The sequence below is a fragment of the Balaenoptera physalus genome (assembly GCF_965194825.1).
Source record: "Balaenoptera physalus genome assembly, chromosome: 1".
NCBI classification, from domain to species: domain Eukaryota; kingdom Metazoa; phylum Chordata; class Mammalia; order Artiodactyla; family Balaenopteridae; genus Balaenoptera; species Balaenoptera physalus.
Window position 1 is genome coordinate 77,720,706 of NC_138882.1, and position 18,744 is coordinate 77,739,449.

At 48.4% G+C, this 18,744-nt stretch overlaps 2 protein-coding genes and 1 long non-coding RNA gene across 7 annotated transcripts in view; 2 read left to right on the forward strand and 1 right to left on the reverse strand.

Annotated features, from left to right (window-relative positions):
• LOC309637452 (uncharacterized protein) overlaps positions 1–18,744 on the forward strand; it is a gene marked incomplete at its 5' end in the record, with an annotated part of 279,570 nt that overhangs the window by 58,149 nt on the left and 202,677 nt on the right. The window lies entirely within an intron of this gene.
• The window catches only part of LOC309639644, a 69,906-nt gene that overhangs the window by 37,433 nt on the left and 13,729 nt on the right, over positions 1–18,744 (reverse strand). The window lies entirely within an intron of this gene.
• Positions 644–18,744, forward strand: part of OLFML2B (olfactomedin like 2B) — a 39,416-nt gene continuing 21,315 nt past the window's right edge. For 2 of the 5 annotated variants that reach the window (XM_082467185.1, XM_082467183.1), the window contains exons 1-4: positions 644–1,203; positions 3,695–3,958; positions 6,233–6,340; positions 18,443–18,619. In XM_082467185.1, the coding sequence (XP_082323311.1) occupies positions 1,030–1,203; positions 3,695–3,958; positions 6,233–6,340; positions 18,443–18,619 (723 nt within the window). In that variant the 5' untranslated portion in view covers positions 644–1,029. The remainder of the gene's footprint in view (positions 1,204–3,694; positions 3,959–6,232; positions 6,341–18,442; positions 18,620–18,744) is intronic. The other 3 variants (XM_082467181.1, XM_082467182.1, XM_082467184.1) reach the window with 2 other exon arrangements.

Genomic DNA, 18,744 nt, shown 5'->3' on the forward strand with positions numbered 1-18,744 from the left:
AGCAATTATACGCCAATAAAGATGTTTAAAAAAAAAAAAAAGCTATCCTCTGGCTGGAGGTTTTACCAGGTTCTAAAGCTGCCGCAGGCAAGCAAACTACCAATGGCGCTAAGTTCAAAGCTGCCAAATATCTTTCCCAAAGTCAAGTCAGGGAAAAGAAACGTCCAACAGCAAATGTTCCTTCTCTCCTCCAGATGCAATAAAAGGAGGATGCTGGGGATCCATCCATGCTTGCTCGTGCTTGGAGAGAGTTCTCGGTGCTACTTCCCATCCCAGAGGAAACTCGCTCCTCTCCGCGAGAATGGGCACAAGAGATCTCCAAATTTCAGGGATCCCGCTCGGGGTAATTTCTCTCCCTCTATCATTTGCGGTCAGATGAAGGAAAGGGGCGACCTTCCGACGTCACCCCCCACCCCGCCCCGGAGGGCGTGCGCAGCAGCTGAGGTCGAGTGGGGGGTGGGGAGCGGGGTCGGCCGGGAACCCCTCCGCCCGAGCCCCGGGCGCTTCCCGGTCCTCCTCCTCCGCGCCGTAACTGGCTGCATCCCCGCTGCCCGGCACAATAGAGGCTCCGCCCTCCCTCCGCGCCAGCGCTCCGCGGCGCAGTCGCCCAGCAGCCCTCGCAGCTGCCCGCCCCACACGCCCACCGGGTCCCCTTGCGCCCCCAGGCTCCCAGCCGCCCGCCCCCGCCTGGACCCTTTCCTTCCACCTGAGCCCTCTCCAGAGGACGGCGCGCTCGGCTAGCCTTACCACCTCCACCTTCCCCGTCACCTCCTCCTACCCTGCGCCCCACTCTCTACCAGGGCCGCACGGTCGGGGCTGATCGAGTTGGAAAGGAGATGACCAGGGTCTCTAGGGAGCATCTTCCCGCCCCGCTCAGCCGCACCCAGCTTTAGAAGGCACTCTGAGCAGCCACTCTCGGGCTCCAGCCAGACACCCTCTCGCCTTAGTCCTTGCTGAAACACCCCCCTCCACCCCACCGGACCCCAGCCATTCTCCGAGGGGGCCGAGCTCCCTCTTGTCGCGTCCCTCATGGCCAAGTCTTTGCTGCTAGTTCTCTGCTTCGCTCTGGTTATGGCTCTGGGCTCGGGGTACAGCACTCCCCCGACTGGGACGACCGAGCCCCCAGATGTACAGACGGTGGCGCCCACGGAGGACGAGACTCTGCAAAACGAAGCGGACAACCAGGAGAACGTTTTATCTCAGGTAGGCTGCGAGTCCCGTGCCCACCCCTCTTGCCCTGGGTGGTGGCAAGAGCCTTAAGATGGTCCTCTCTGAAGCGTTCGGAAGCAGCCGTTTCTCCCTCCGTTACCAAAGGGGGGGGGCACTTGCTTTTCATTTATCAGAATATTTTCTTAAGCAAAGGAACATGGGTCCTCCTCTCAAAATCATAGGGTCTTTCAAGGTTACAGAATCAGGAGAAAGGAGAGGAGAAGGAAGGGAAGACACCACACAACTCCCAGAGAAGAAAAAAAAAAAAAAATTCAAAACCTTTTGGTTGAAGGGCTGTAGGAAGTATGGCCATCTCTTGTCTGTGTGGCTGGTTGTCAGGATTGGAATGTTGTCAGAAAACAGGCGGGCATGCTGGACAGGAGGCAGATGGCGTAACCCATGGGGAGATATTTCATTGCTCGGAGTGAGACACCCAGGGAGAAAACAGAACAGCAGCAAGCGTGATGAATATGAGGTGACCGCCAAACAGAGGGACTGATGATAAGTGCCCCCCATATTGAGGAGGTAAAATGGAACTGCAGATCCACTCAGGTCTGGCAGATGGTGGGGGGGGGAGGGGAGGGAGTGACAGCTGATAGGGACAGGATCTGTAACATATCCTTTTACGAAGTACTTTCACTTGTTTTATTTGACTCAATCCCCACACAATCCTGATTCCCATTCTATAGTTAAGGACCATGAGGCTTAGAATGGTAAAGGGCCCTAGAGATGGGTAGAGCCGGGTCTTCTGACAATCTCATGGTCGTCCCAACCCAGATCTCATGACTGGAAAAGACAGTTCTCTCTAGAGTGTTTATTTCATGCTTTCCAGAGCCTGCATGATGATTGTGTGGTGGGTGTCGCCATAATCCTAAGGATGAGGGATGGCTGAGAAAGGGCTCCTATAATGCTGCCTGTACCTCCGCTAAGCCTTGGGACTGGGGGTCCTTGACTCCTTCCTGTAGAAGCACTTGGCATTTATCAAACACTAGTCTCCTCTCCCTTCCTTTAATAATTATGCTAATACATGCCCCATACTCACCCATAACCTCACACTGACCCCCAAATCGAAAAGACATAAAAATCCTTCACATGGGGCTCTGGAGGACCATCAACAAAAGCGTTCCTGAAACCCGAGCCTCCTGAAATGAAGGAATCCACCCAAGCTCTCAGAGCAGGGATATGTAGGAATCTAGGCAGAGTTTCAGAGAGCAGACAGCCACGATTTACTATCAGACCATAAAGACTGGCCAATTAAGTCACCCTGAACTACAGCTCCTTCCACTGATCCATTCTGCATTTGACAACAGTCCTAAAACAAATATTAGTATTAGCAGAAACCCAACCCTTGTAAGAAAAACATAAGGAGACTTCTTCCCCCCCTCCGACAGCATCCCAGGAACATATCCACTCCAACAAGCTCAAAGCTTGCCTGACAGTGTCATTAGTCAAATGAAGGGAACCCTTCTCTGTGCCCACAAAGGGAGCCCTAACTTCAGGGATGTAGGATGTCTTGGAGAGGAGCTGGGGAGGAGCCTTTTCCCCAGCAAGTGCCTAGGATCGTGGTTCCAGAAAGCCTGCTGTTGCGTGTTTTCCTGCCTGGGGAGGCCGGCAGGGGAAAGCACTCAGAAGGAAATGTTTAGCACTGTAGAAGCAGCAAGTGCTGCCAGTTTGCTCTCCTGGCTTTGGCTTGGGGTTTGGGTGCAGAAGCTATTCTAGGAGCCAAATGAAGCCTTGGGCTGAGTAAACCTTACTGACATTTGGATCTGTCTCTCTCCTCCCAGTTTCTTTTCTCCAAATCTAACCCATCCTTTGAGACCAGATCAGATACCATTTCCTCCAAGAAGTCTTCCCTGGTGCCCAGCTAGAGCCACTCTCTGTGGCCCTCTGTTTGAGCTCCCGCTGCACTCCCACTTCAGGGGCACTTATCACTCCCTAATTGGTGTGACTGTTATTTATATGTCTCCTGCACCGTAAGCTCCTTGAGAGCAGTCTCTCTGTCTGGCCCATTGCTTTACCTCTCACAGCACCTAGCTCAGTCCCAAGGTGGCACTCAATAAATGGTGAATGAATGAAGGAGAACAGAAGCCAGTAGTCTTGAAATTGGAATGTCAGTTTTCCAATCCCTCCATCAATCCCTTCTCCTTTCCTTTTTAAATGTAAATCTGGATTCTAGCTAAGGCAAGGACTACCGGAAGAATGATGGGGCTCATTTGTTTTTTTCCTTTAAATGATGAAAGGCTAAGGCCCCCTGAGAAATGCACAGCTTTCCAAGATAAACGAAGAGAGCTGAACTCTGAGTGCCTCCCAGGAAATGCTAGAGTCAGCAAATTGTGTTGCGATGACCTTTTCAACTCCACATCAGGGCTGTCTGAGGTCTCTGGCTAGCAGGACATCTGACAAAGTGAACGGAGAGCCTTCTTCAGGACCCTAACTGATGCCTGTGTTTGCACACCCCCAACCTGCTCTCTCTCTCTTTGTCTAGTTGCTCGGAGACTATGACAAAGTCAAGGCCGTGTCTGAGGGCTCGGACTGTCAGTGCAAGTGTGTAGTGCGACCCCTGGGCCGAGACGCCTGCCAGAGGGTCAACGAGGGGACCTCCAGGAAGGAAGACTTCTACACTGTGGAAACCATCACCTCGGGCTCATCCTGCAAGTGTGCCTGTGTTGCACCGCCATCCGCTCTCAATCCCTGTGAGGGAGACTTCAGGCTCCAGAAGCTTCGGGAGGCAGACAGCCAGGACTTGAAGGTAGGACCTAGTGTGGGTTGATGCCTGGGTGAGAGGGTGCCTTAGGGACCCATGAGTCTGGCAAGGCTGTTGCTGGGGATTGTAGGCTTTTGAGTAAGTGGGCCCTGTTTTAGCCTTTAAAGGAGGTCAGGCCCTGGCCTGAGAGTGTTGCGTGTGGAGCCAAAGCTGATGATCTGACAAACTGGTCATTTGCAACTCTAACGTCTGAGGGAGATGCCTAGAGCAAAGTGTGCCCGCCTCTCTTATGGAGCCAAGGAAGCTGGGCCTGGGAGCAGCTGCCCGACCCAGCTGGCCAAAAGAACTCAGCATTCTTCTCCAGGAGAGTTACTGCCACGATTTTTTTTTTTAATTAATTAATTAATTTATTTATGGCTGTGTTGGGTCTTCGTTTCTGTGCGAGGGCTTTCTCTAGTTGCGGCAAGTGGGGGCCACTCTTCATCGCAGTGCGCGGGCCTCTCACTATCGTGGCCTCTCTTGTTGCAGAGCACAGGTTCCAGACGCGCAGGCTCAGTAATTGTGGCTCACAGGCCCAGTTGCTCCACGGCATGTGGGATCTTCCCAGACCAGGGCTTGAACCCGTGTCCCCTGCATTGGCAGGCAGATTCTCAACCACTGCACCACCAAGGAAGCCCCACTGCCACGATTTGCTGTCAGCACAGAATGCACCCCAAAGACACACCAGACACACAGAGAGAAGTGAGCCTTTAGTCCTCAGTGCAAGGGCTGGGTGACCCAGAGAAGAAGAGGCCTGGGGCCTGCTCTAGGTCCAGTCATCAAACTGCAATCCTGTAATTCTGGTCCACAGGGTGGGGAAGCTCAGGCCCTACCTGGGGCAGCCCAGTAGGTCAGCTGAGGGCTTCATCTGATCCCTGCAGCGTGGGGTCGTGGGATGAGCTTGGTTTGGAGTCAGACTTGGGTTCAAATCAGTGCTCTGCTACTGCTTGCTGCGTGATGCTATTCAAGTTACTCACCTGGTCTGACCTCAGTCTCCTTGAGTTAAAAAGTAGGAAGAATAACATCTACCTTTGGGGGTTGTTTTGAGACTCGATGAGATGACAACTATTGAGTACTTGGCACAATACCTGACATATAGTTGGGGCTCAATAGACACTAGTTCCATTAATGAATGACCATGTAAAATGCTACTGCTGTGCCGGCAGCTGGTACACACTCGGTAACTGGTCATCATTGATATTCCTTTAAGCAGAGTAGGGTTTACCAATAAAATGAGTGTCCCAGGATTCAGCCACATCACTCAGAACTACAGCTCTGCCGTGAAACAATCTCTGAACCAAAGGCATAGTTACCCAGTTATAGGATTGGATTCTTGGGGGATTCTGAAACAACAGTACGCAAAATTTTAGGAATCAGAAAATCATCACAGTACATATTAATCAGCTACCCTCCCTTGGCCCTTACCCAGGATTCAGCTATCTTCCTCTGAGGAGGAGGAAGGAGGTCTTCTAAACATGAGCATTTCGTACGTTGAATTCTTCATCTAATAGAAAAGCTGTTACTGGAGGAGCAGAGATTGCACAATAGTGTCCAACAAACTCTTCAGGGATGGTCCTTGGCAGGGAGGCTCAGTTAAAGCATCTCTCATCTGCTTCCTTAACCTGCACTTTGCATGCCCTGGATGTTACCAGTGCCTCAGCCACCTTCCTCCCAGTGGCTCTGTACCGGCAGGAAGGACAGTGTTGAAAAAACTGAGAGAGCTGGGTACCCTATGACAACTTGCCGCCTCAAAGATGGGCCACTGGGTCTCGTTTACCCCAGGGGCAGTTTTGCTTTTAGTGCTAAGGAAAAGCTTGTTGGTGTCTTCCAGGGACTTCAGCAGACAATGCATGTGAGTGTTTCAGATCACTTGTTATGGGCCAAGTACTGTACTAGGTATCATGGGTAATCAAAGATGAAGATGACATAGCACTACTTCCAAGGAGCTCACAGTCTAGTATGAAAGACAGACATGCATGCAACAGATGGACTTAGTAAAAGAAGTATATACAGTTTGGTGAAGCTGTCCAGACCTCAGCTGACTTGTTCTTGTAGGATTCTCCCATTTTCTTACCCGCGTATTCCAATAGACAGAATACACCTACGCCATTGGGTCTGCTTATGTGCCCACCCACACAAGTGCTGGTTTCTGAGGGCCACCTCTCAGTTTCTGGCTAGTGGCTTCCCTGTCCAGACTCCAACATGGAGATCTAAAAGGAAATGCCTCCCTCTGGACCTGTCTGCCCCAGCCTTGGACTAATGCCTGCCCTTGTTTCATAGCTCTCCACAATCATAGACATGCTGGAAGGAGCTTTCTATGGCCTGGATCTCCTGAAACTGCATTCGGTTACCACCAAACTGGTGGGGAGAGTGGACAAACTAGAGGAGGTAAGGAAGAGTCTGGGTTTCCATATCTTTCTCTTGATCAGGCCCCAAAGTGCATCAAAAACTTACCATACTCTTTTCTTCAAAAAGCATGTACCCTGGCTGTGTTTAACTCATTGTTCTTTGGAAAGAAAAAAATATACACAAAACATAAAAGACTCATGCAAAATCATGCCAAATTGTTGGTGACAAAGAGAAGTAGTGTAATATAAATGTAAATACCTACTTTTTTCATATATAAGAACCGTATAACCAATGTATATCTATTTTCCCCTTGACTTCCAGGGAACTCAGAGTTAAATAAAATGTAAAAGTGCAATAAGCATCTTACTTCCAGTTTTAAGGTGGAGTCATGTCTCTTCTGGGTATATGTTTGTTAATTTCTCTTTTTAAAAACTGTTCTGGTGCATGCCTCTGTGTGTGTGTGTTGGCGGGGGGCGGTAATCCATCTCAAATCCATTTTAGAGAAAGAAGACATAAAAATGATTACTAATAAATAATATTCCTTATTGCAAAACATTCAGGCTGATCACCCACAGGAAGAATACACTAGTAATTTAATTTTCATAGACAGAGATACCTCATTTGTATGACTGAGTTCTAGAGAGATGCATAGCTGGAGCTATGGTTTTCAGCTGGTGTGTGATATGGTGATGGGAGATAAAAGTCGTTATAAACAATCACGTTGACATTGTTTTGTTGCTGTAATGCTTTAACATATAAATAAGAAGTCGTTTAGTTACCAGAAAAGGAATGATCATCATTCAGCCTGATTGGTGAGAAGCTTATGGATGTTTCTTCGACTGGCATCCAGTTCTGGAATGGATACTTGAAACAGTGACTCAAAGAACTGCTGCTTCAAGTAGAAAACTATTTAAGTTTTAGAATTTTTTTAAACATTTTTTATTGGAGTATAGTTGCTTTACAATGTTGTGTTAGTTCCTACTGTACAGCAAAGTGAATCAGCTATACGTATACATATATCCCCTCTTTTTTGGATTTCCTTCCCATTTAGGTCACCACAGAGCACTGAGTAGAGTTCCCTGTGCCATACAATAGGTTCTCATTAGTTATCTACATTATACATAGTATCAATAGTGTATATATGTCAATCCCTGTCTCCCAATTCATCCCACCCACTCCCCTTCCCCCCTTGGTGTCCATACGTTTGTTCTGTATGTTAGAATGTTAATATAAGAGGTACATTTAATAATGGGATGAATGTAAACATATCAATATATTCCTCATGAAAAAGTGGGCTTTTGGGGGTCTCTCATGGAGGAGCTGAGGTCCCCTGATGGGTGATTAGTAGGTAGGATGAGAAAAAAGTAAGGATCTTTAGTGTGGCAGAAAGGGAACTCACTGGACTAGGAGTCAAGACAGAGTGAATTACTCTTTGTTTGCCGCTACCAAGGAACCATATCTCACTTTCTCCATCTGTGAAGTGGGAAAGGTCCCCTACCTACTGCGTATGATTGCTGAGGAGATAAAAGTTGAGCTAATCGTTTTGGAAACACTTTGAAATGCTAAGTAAAACAAAGCACTCAGGTTATGACCAAGGAGTGAGTGTGGGCAAATGTCCCTCTGTTGCTTTGCCAAGAGAACTGGCCAAAGGATGATGAAACGCTGTGATTTCAAGGATTGATTTCAGCACACTTCCTACACTCCTAAAGATGTTCCCTGGAAGTGAACACCAGATCCTTCTCAACCCACCCCTAGCCTTAGCTCCCCCGGTGCTGGGATGAAGTGTTTTCTGAACACGGCCATTTGCTCTGGGAGGGTTGGTAGGTCCACAGTCACTTCAGTTATGAGGTCTAATGAGCGGGGTCAGGACATTGGAGCCCAAGCTTGTAGGCAGATCAAAGTGGCCAACGGGATCATGGCAGTCCACTCTTATCACCCCAGTCTTCCTGGAGGGGCTCCCTGAGAGAATCAGGCCACTTGGCATCTCGAGTCTCTCCTGATGTTGACAGCTGGAATGATGGGATTCGGAATGGTCAACACCATCCTACTACCAATGGACTTCACGTGGGCTTGGGATTCTTTCTGCTATTTAAAACCACCTTCTGATTCTTTCAGATGGGTTCAAAAGGAATTAAACCAAGATCCCATTGGACCTTCAAAGTTAGAAAGTGCCTCTCTTTCTCTTGGCCCCATTGCACATCCCAAATGTGCAATGCCCCTTTAAAAAAAAAAAAAGATTGATCTTCTACAGAAACAGGGGTGATAGCCGCCTCTTCTGCACCTGACCTTGGCAGCCACGTGATTTTCATTCTGTCTGGAGAACACAGCCTGGGAAAGATAGCTCTGGGGGTACAACACAGTGTTCATGAGGCCAAGGTCAGGCACTCAGCCTCTGAGAAGGCCAGTGGGCTGAGCTTTGTTCAAGGGCTATAATGTTTCCAGCCTTGTCTAGCAGCTGAGCCCTCCCTGCTGGCAAAGGGTAGGAGTGTGGATGAATTTGGTGCAGTGCCACTACCCAGCAGGATGTATCTTCTGTGCAGTTGTACAGTCACTGGGTTTTTGCCCAAACCAACCTTAGTTATATCGATGAGAGTTACCTCTTTTTCAAAACTGTGGAATGATTAGTAGCAAAAACTGGACCTTTATGATAATAATCATCATCATCCCTTATATTTGTATAGCATTTGTGGTTTTAAAGCATCCCATATACATTTCGCTTATTAGTTCCTGTGAGCTGGACAGGATATGAGGCCGAAGGAAATTAGATGACTTTCCTTCAGTCACAGTGCTAGTGAAGTATAGGCTGGAGCTCAGGCCTTCTGGTTCCTGGTTCCTCAGGACTCTTTCTAATCAACCTCATAAGTTTCTTCAAATTGTTGCTGGCTGCCCTGGGAGCATCAGTTTTTCCTAACCAGAACTTACAGCAATAGCTCTTCCAAGGGAATTTCTAGGCAGAACCATGGCCATACCCCATAAATCCTGTTAAACAGGATTAAAGTTAAGTTAGAGAAGGTCCCACCCAGTGAAAGTTTCCCCAAGCAGGCAGCCCAAGATGACAGGGTGCTTTGGTGTGACAATAGATACAGATGGGTCTGGGCCCTGGGCCCACAGACCAGAGCAATGTCTCTCAGCTTCAAGTCCAGCCACTCGTCTCCTGGCTCTTGCTGGCTGACTCTGTCTGCAGTCTGCATGCAGTGAAAAGGCAGAATGTTGGGTAAATGGAAAAAACACTCCTTCTCCAGCCTGGCTCTGTAGGAGGAATAGGAGTGAAACTCTGCTCCTGGTCTTTGCATCTTCTTGAATCCCAAAGAGAGAGCTCTTTGGAGGTCAGACCAGACAAAAGGGTCAAATTAGAGGGACATTTTGCCCAGAGTAAGATCAGTACTCGGCAGAAGAAGTAGGCACGCACATGTGTGTACATTCACCTCAGCTATGTAGGAGGATGTAAGAATGGAAACTCCATTTGCAGATGAAAGAGGGAGAAAGGAGAGAGAAATGGAATCTGAACTGTTGAGAATCTCACCTCTTGGTAAAATCAGCTCTGGAAGCTCTTCTTGGTGGAGTGATTTTGGTTGAGCTTCTGTTTTAAATCGTGAAAAATAACACATGTATAGAAAAGTGCATAAACAATGAATGTACAGCTTAGCAAATTATCGTAAAGCAAATACCCATGTAACCAGCACCCAGCTCAAGAAACACCCCAAAAGCCCCCCACATGCCCTCTCCCATTCACATCCCCCCCGAAGGGAACCTCCATCCTGACTTTATGTTAATCATCTTCTTGCTTTTCTTTGCAGTTTCATCACCTAAGGATGCATCCCTAAATACAACAGTTTTGTCTGTTTTTGAACTTTAAATATGTAGACTCCTACAGAAGTGTGTGTCTATGTGTGTGCATGTTGGGCTTCTTCCACTCAACTTAATGTTTTTAATACTCACCTATGTCATTTTTTGGCTTGTAGTTCATTCATTTTTATCCCTGTGTAGTATTCTAGTGTGAGATTATACCACAATTTATTGATCTGTTCCACTGATGGCGGATATGGGGGTTATTTTTAGTTTTGTAATTCATAGTAACCCCAGGGGCATCCCTCTATATGCACATCCCATACATGCATACATTTCTCTATGATATATAAGTAGGAATGGAACTACTGGGCTATTAGTTATGCTTATCGGCAACTTTAGGGGATACAGTTGGCCTTACACATCCACATGTTTCTCATCTGTGGATTCAACCAATTTGAATTCACATGGAATTCAACATTTATAAGTACTTGAATGTGACTGTGTATACATGTGCCTTTGTATATGTGTGGGTGTATATCCCAGGCTCTTAAAATAGATGCATGCCTACGATTTGATTCAACCACAGGAATTTTAGGGTGATCGAAAATATTCCCCCCCAAGTTCCAGAAAGCACCAAAAAGCACAACTTGAATTTGCTATATGCCAGCAACTATTTACATAACATTTACATTGTATTAGGTATCATAGGTAATCTAGAGATGATTTAAAGTATATAGGAGGATGTCTGTAGGTTTTATGCAAATCCTACACCATTCTATATAGAGGACTTGAGTGGATTCTGGTATCTGTGGGGAGTCCTGGAACTAATCGCCTGCAGAGACCATGGGGCAACTGTATTGCCAGGCTGTCCTCCCACGTGGTAGTACGAGTTCATGTTGCCTCCAGCAGGGTGTGAACGCTCCACGCAGATTCTTATCGAAACTTGGTATTGGCAGACTTTCTAATTTTTATCAATTTGGAGCATGTATCTTAGTAGGACCCTTTCACTGTGTGCCACAAACTTACCCCCCAAAACCTCTTTCCTATTCCCCTAGTGGAGGCCTGAAACCGCATGGGCATTCCTCTAGAACTTGTCCAAGTGGAACTAACATCCAAGGTGGTCAGTGGTCCAAGAACCTTCTATGTGGTAGATCCAGGCTGACACTCATCTGAAAGTGGCTGGGAAGGGATAAGGGATTCAAGAAGGAGCGGTATGTATTGGAGCTGGGGTGGGTGTAGGCACAGAATATAGGTGCCAGGAGATATAGGAATTAGAAGTCTAGAAGGAAAATCTGTAGCTTCCAAAGGCAAAGGCAGACCCTATTCATTACATGCAGACCTGTCGTTGGCACAGATTCAGCTCAGAAGACTTTTGCTCTGAGCGCTGAGTGCGCCCAGAGACACAAAGACTTGTAGGCTGCCCAGGCCTAAAAATGGATTCTGATGGCAGCAGGACAAGAGGCAGAGTACAGGCCTAGTACCACGTACTGCTTCCAGGAGTAGATTTATCATCCAAGTAAAGAAAAAGACAAACAGAGGGACGGGTCGTTGAAATAATTTATTCCAGCATCAAGGCTTTAGTTGAATTAAGTCATGCCCATAAAAATTGCAAATCTTTGTGAAGAAATGCCCTACCTCCACTTAGCTGCAGTACAACTGGCAACATTTATAATTACTTGGATGTGACTGTGTACACATGTGCCTTTGTATACATGTGGGTGCATATCCCAGGCTCTTAAAATAGATGCCTGCCTACAAGCTTCCCAAAGTGTGATTTCTGTTGCCCAAGTGTGTGTGTGAGTCCTTTTCTCTCGCACCTACCCGCTGGAGTTTGCAAACCCCATCCGTGTGTACAGATGGCACTGTGGAACCTTGTGTGTCATCTGAAGCTTTTTCTTCTGATAATGTTGTGTCCGAGTGGGAATTAAAGTCTACAATGGATTTACCAGACCCAGAACTGGCCCTCTCCCCAGAATGTGCTGGCACAAGCATTACTGAGGGCTTCTCCCCCAGACGTAAGGATTTGGTGGCCTTTGTGTTTCTGGTCTGGAAGGCAGGATCAAAGGATCATTCCTGACTCTGGGGGATATATCTTTTTACCAGCTAATAGCAAAATGTAATTTTTGTCTGTGCAGACCTGGCCATGAGTTAGGGGAACTGTCTCTTTCTAAGCCTCTCCTCTCTGCCCTCCCTCCACTCACATCAAGACCCCCCAAGTGCTCACTGTCTCTCCTGATCAGATCTGCACTCACAGAAGGGTTTGCTGTAAATCATTTCACTCTTCTCCTTACTCAAGTGCAGCCTTGGAGAGGAGTGTCACTCACCCTGTCTGACCATAGTGTCCTCACCTGTGAAAAGGGAAAGGGCTGGAGATAATATTTCTAAGATACATTTCAGCCCTAACGTTATTTAATTCAGTTTACATCTTAGTACGGGCTTAGGTCAATATATAACCTCTCCTGGGTTTTATATATACTTCAAATCTAATCTGTCACTGTGGCACGAAAGGTTTTCTTCTTGGCTAAAGGGGTTTAAGGTGTGAGCCTCAGCCCTCCATCCGCTGGCCTAGGAATAGCTTGTAGCTGCCAGCATGTGAGGGAGCGTGTGGCTATATTTATGGGGTTCATCATCAGAGGCCTGGGACTTCTGGCTCTTTACTTGTTTGACTGTCTTCCAGGCTCTGGACTCCTTGAGGACAACCTGGGTCTCTAAGTTGTCTCTGTTTGCCAAAGTTTAGCCCAACGTGGATGTGGATTAGATGCTCAACAGCTGTCTGGTTGGGGGAGTGACTGAGCACGTCAGCTGGCCGCCCCCTGCAGCCAGGCCGGCCCGCCCGTCTCCATCGTCTGTGGTCAGGGATCGTGCTGCGTCCTGCCTGTCCTGTCAGCTGGAGCGCCAGCTGTTTCTAGCTGCTCCCCCCATCCAGCTGTCTTATAGGGGCTGGAGACAGCTGTCGCCTAGGGTGTCTGTCCCAGGCCACCTGGTCCTAGTCGTGTCTTGGAGGGTTCGGAGCGGGGGGAAGGGCAGGGCGAGCTATGGGAACTCCGAGCCCTCCCACCAGGTCCGGTTACTCCCACACTGTCTCACTTCACTCCCGCAAGGAGCCGTGCTCCCTCTGTCCTCAGGCTTGCCATCTGCCTCTGAGCCTTGTGCACACCCAGCCATCTACCAGTGGGGGCACATGCCTGCTGCATGACTTGGGGCCATGGTTTGGCTCAGCTGCAATCTTGCTTAGTCTCCTTCTACAGGAGTCTGTTTACAACACACCAGCTTTGGGTCCTCGCCTTCTCCCCTGTCCCAGCCACACCAAACCTTAGCCCCCCTCCCCCTTTCCACCTGTGTATCTGCTACTGAGATCCCATGAGTCCGTCCCACTCCACCTTGGGCGACGCGTGTCAAGCCCTGTTTTGTGTGCTGTGCCACATACAGCTCTTCATTCGTTCTCCAGACCAAGCCTGGTGAGGTAGGTATCATTATTCCTTCCTCCTCTAACTGATGGGGCCTGGAGAGGTCCCATCACTTGCCTTATGTAGTTACATAAAACCAGGTAGCGACTGTGGTGTGGGTTTCATACCTGGTCTCCGGAGCCAGCACTTTGCCCACCACACCTCGTCCCTGGTCCTGGTTGGGAAAACAAGACCACAGAGAGCTGATAGAGCTTTGCACTCCGGTTGTCTTTCCCTCGGGTCCCAACGCTTTTGGCTTAAGCTGCCCCATGGTCTCACCCAGGCACGCACACACTTGTCCAATAGCTGGACAAGGTCAGGACACAGTCTGTGCCCATGGAACAGCCTTTCTGCACATGCCCGTTGCACCAGTCTGCACGTCTGCTTGTGTTGTCCCTCCATGGCTCGTTAAAGCTGTCACCTGACCAACTGTGCTGCCCAGCGCTGGCCGCCAGCTGTACCCTCAATTCCACCTACATCCAGTTCCCCTTTTCCCAGGGACTTGCCTAGTTTGCACACTTCCTCCCCTCTGGCACCTGTGCATCTGCACAGGACACCTGTCCCCACCTGGCAATGCGGGCTTGCTCTCAGTAGGCACCCTCCAATGCCCTACCACATGCCCCCAGCACATGGCACCTGTTCTGTGACTACCTCTCAGTTCCTTGGCTCTGTCTAGCCCAAGGACCATGACACAGTTCCCAGATCTTTATTGCCCTGGCTGGCTGTGTCCTGCCTTCTGTGCCAGCCCTCTATCTACCTGCTCTTCTTCCCTCCTGCTTTCCCTCCTCACAGCACCAGGATCCTTGGCAGGGACCATGTGGTGTGCTCACCCCTGGCAGACAGGTACCCTCCCACTTCCTCCGCCACGTTGCCAGTGCCATGCACAAGCCAAGTTGCACACACCATAAATGTCACAGTCGCAGCTGTCCCAGAGGGGAAGAGCCAGAGGCATGAGGTCATGGGGTTCACCCTTCTCCCAGGGTAGGATCAAGGGCGTCTTGTGTGGGCACCATCCCCGGTGCCTCCTGAGATGTACCCCACAAAAGGCCCTTGGTGTGAGGAAGGCAGAGCCCCAGGGAGGAGTGGGGAGCCCTGCAAGGCCAGCACCCCTGGGGAAGAGGTGGCTGAGTGGGAGGCGTGGCCGCTGCTCTGCCGCCCTGGGGGACATCAGCTAGCTTGGCCCAGCAGGCCGATGGGGTGATGCCACCACCAGCCTGGTGTTTATTCAGGTGGCTGGCGGGCTTTGCTGTTCCCACGAGGGAAATAAAGAATATTGCTCCTCCGGGGTCTCAGGGCCAGGCCTGTCTCAAACCCTCCTCTGTGGAAACTCAGAATAATGGCTCCTCACTAAAACCAGAAAGGGTATTGGCATTTCTAAATCAATGAGAGGGGAGCCTCCCAGGGGCCTAGAAAACCCAAAATCTGGAGGGCAGGGGCTAAATCTGTGGGGTTGCCCCTTTGCCTCACAGCGAGTGCAAGGACCAATGCTGACTCTTTTGAGGTGTTCAGGAATCTTGGGGTGGGATCTTGTTTTAGGCTACTTAGGCCAAACCATTGGGTCCACCCAGAGAGGGGTCCTAGGGCCATGGCTGGGCAGCAGTTGTGGACATGCCTCAGTCTCCACCTCAGACAAGTGTCGTTGATCTTGCCGATGAGCTAGAATCTGCATCTGTCACATCACTCTGACTTGCTTTCCTTCATTGCACTTTTCACTAGTTGATGTTTTCTTGTTTATTTCTTATTTATTGTTTACTTCCCCTCATGGGGGGTGGTCTTCATCAGAACAGGATCCTTGCTGGCCTGGCTTACCCTCAGTGCCCAGGGCTGAACTCATGAGTGCATTAGTGAAGAAGTACTATATTGAACCCCTGAACCTTCTGGGGCTTCATTACCTGTCACAGGATGTGAGAGTTACAGGAGAAGACGCACAGGTGCGGCTCTTAGCAGGTGCTTATAGATGTACAGAAATGCTTGAATCCCACTCAGGCACCAGGAACTTTTCCTGTCGGCCCCAGAAAGAACCTGGTTCCTGTAAGACAGTCTCTCTCACACATTTGGGTCCCCTTTCCATTAGCTTTATCCCAAGCTTCCTACATTTAAGACAGTGCTTCTCAAACTTTAATGTGTATGCAGATTGCCTGGGCATCTTGTTAAAATGCAGATTCTGATTCAGCGGGTCTGGGTCAGGTCGGAGCTTCTGCATTTTAACGAGCTCCTGAGTGATGGAGTGATGCCTTTGCTGCTGGTCTCTTTGAGTAGCAAGGATTTATGGGGATCCAACATTTTTATCTTTCTCTGTATATGCATATCCTATTGTATATCCTGAAACCAAACTGACAGCGTTCACTGGCCCCTGTCATGTGCTCAGTGCTGCTTGAGAGCTGGCTGAGTGCCAGGAACCTCTCCTGGTGTTCTTAGTGATCCAGCAAGTGAACTGAAGAAGCAAGGGCCAAGAGGCTGGGTGCTGGATTCAGTTCTGCCACTTTTAAAAATGATCATGGGAAAAATCATATCCTTACTCTGGGCCTCAGTTTCCTCATTTGTGAAATGAAGGGTTAGGCTTGAGTTCCGGGGTCCATTCCAGCGGTAACAGTCTATGAAAAATAACAACCACTTAGTACATCCCATGCACTTCCACATATAGTTTAACTCATTTAATCCTCATAACAACCCATAGGGCAAGTGCTCGTATTAACCCCATTTTCCACATGGGCAAAACGAAGCACAGGGCGCTTAAGTAATCTGCCCAAGATAACAGATCTAGCAGTAGCACCACTGAGATATAAACCAGACAGTTTCCTCCAGAATCCACGCTCTTAACCACTGTACTTGACTGACCCTGATAACACTTATCAGGAATGACTGCACCCCCAGTAAAACCACTTATTCTGGGTATTCTTGAAACAAGACCTCTTAAGGGCTTTAGCTCTCATAGTTAATTCTGTGCAGTTTAGAGAGGTTGGCTTGGCCTTAGCCCCACAGACACACTGAGCCTTTCCAGTGCTCAAAATCTGGCATGCACTGAAGTGCTGTAAGAATAGCATGGCCAGTGGTCTAGAGCCTGGTTAGTTATAACTACCACGTCGTGGGCTCCTTTGGGCAGCCCGCGTAGGGCCACTGGAGCCACAGTGTCTGGGTGTCACCATCTGCCTACACACCCCCTAACTCTGAGCTACCGTGGCTTCCCTCTGGGACATGAGTAGCATCTTACCAGGCTGCAGACTGTGCCCGGCAATGCCTGAGCTTTTGCACTTCTCATGTCTGTCTGTCAAAGAAAGATGAAAAGTGAATGCATCTTCCATTCTTCCATGGTTACTTCCTCTATCGCCCTCATAAACAGGGCTCAAAGGAGAACATCACATTTAAAAATTCAGATGCTCATGGAAACCTTAGAATGGGGGCCCACGCTGGACAATGTTAGATCTCAGTGCAGTAAACTTCTCTAAGAATAACTGGAGGAGAAAGGATACCTCTACGCCTGTTGACAGCGTCCAAGATTCAAATCGCAGTCAGCTTCGTCTTCTCCAGGATGCTGCTTCTTATGCGTCCAGTGCACTCCCTCCCTTTGAACCCATGTTTGGCACTCACAGAACCTGACGTGGTCGGTCATCTTCTTTCTGCAGTGTGGACCCTGTCTCCCCCATTACAGTTGTCCTCCCACCGCGCCCGCCTCCGTCCCAGGACAAGAACCCCCAGGGGAATTAGAGGCTTTCTTTCTGCCATACTGTACCCTAGACACACAGGAGGCACTCACCAGTGTTGGTTGACTGAAATGTAGCTTTAGTCCTTTCCGGTATGAACTACGTCTGGAACATGCCTAATTTGCCAAGCCATTTAGGGAAACTTTTTAATGTGTGAAGAGGAAAGTTTAAAGCCAGCCTATCAATTTCCTGTATTAATGATGCTTTTAAAGTGCTGGGGAGCCATAAAAAGAGAGTGAAATATTGCCGTTTGCAGCAACATGGATGGACCTAGAGAATATCATACTAAGTGAAGTAAGTCGGACAGAGGAAGATAAATATGATATCATATCACTTATATGTATAATCTAAAAAATAATACAAAGGAATCTATATATAAAACAGAAACAGACTCACAGACATATTAAACAAACTTATGTTTACCCAAGGGGCAAGGGAGGGGGGATAAATTAGGAATACGGAATTAACAGATGCAAACTGCTATACATGAGGTAGATAAGCAATAAGGATTTACTGTATAGCACAGGGAACTATATTCAATATCTTGTACTAACCTATAATGGAAAATAATCTGAAAAAGGTATACGTGTGTGTGTGTGTGTGTGTATATATATATATATAACTGAATCACTTTGCTGTAGACCTGAAACTAACACAATATTGTAAATCAACTATATCTCAATTGAAAAAGAGACTTTTAAAAAGTGCTGGGGAATAGTTTGTGCTCATTAGAAAAGCATACTATGTAGATTTCTTTGGCCACCTCTTTTAAAATTGCTCAGAAAATCTTTCATTAACTGAGCCACTGGTTCACATGTGTGGAGGTGCAAGCCAATGGAATTTTTCTGTAATTTTACTCGTCACTGCATAAGAGAGTACTGTGAACAAAGGGTGGAAAAATAACAGATGTCCCAGTAGCCCAGGGACATGGCAGTGTTATTATTAGGAAAGCCGTGGTGGTATTGGGAAGCATTTCCAGCAGAGGACGTACCGGAGCCAAGCTGCCCTGGAAATGCCGCCTGGGACCGAGCTCCGGTCCTCAGCGCAGGGCTGGACACACTCGAGGGCCCCAGTTGTTTCTGGCTGATTTCTCAGCCTGTCTGTTGAGTCTCTGTGCTCTAAGCGGAAGCTGGCTGCCAGCTCCCTCCTGTTTGCCTTCAAAGCACTTTAAAGGACTCTCTTTTTAAAATTTTCTCTCTTCTTAGGAAGTTTCTAAAAACCTCACCAAGGAAAATGAACAAATTGAAGAGGACGTGGAAGAACTTCGAACCGAGATGAACAAGCGAGGCAAAGAGAACAGCTCCAGTAACATCCTAGACAGCATGCCGGACATCCGCTCGGCCCTGCAGAGGGACACGGCTGCAGCCTACACCCACCCCGAGGTACAACCCAGCCTCCAGGGGCTTTGACCACAGACCCCCGGAAAGCATACTCCCAGCACCTCCCACGTGCATAGAGCTTGCAGCCTTCAGTCCTTCCATGGCATGGTCTCGTTTCATCTACACAA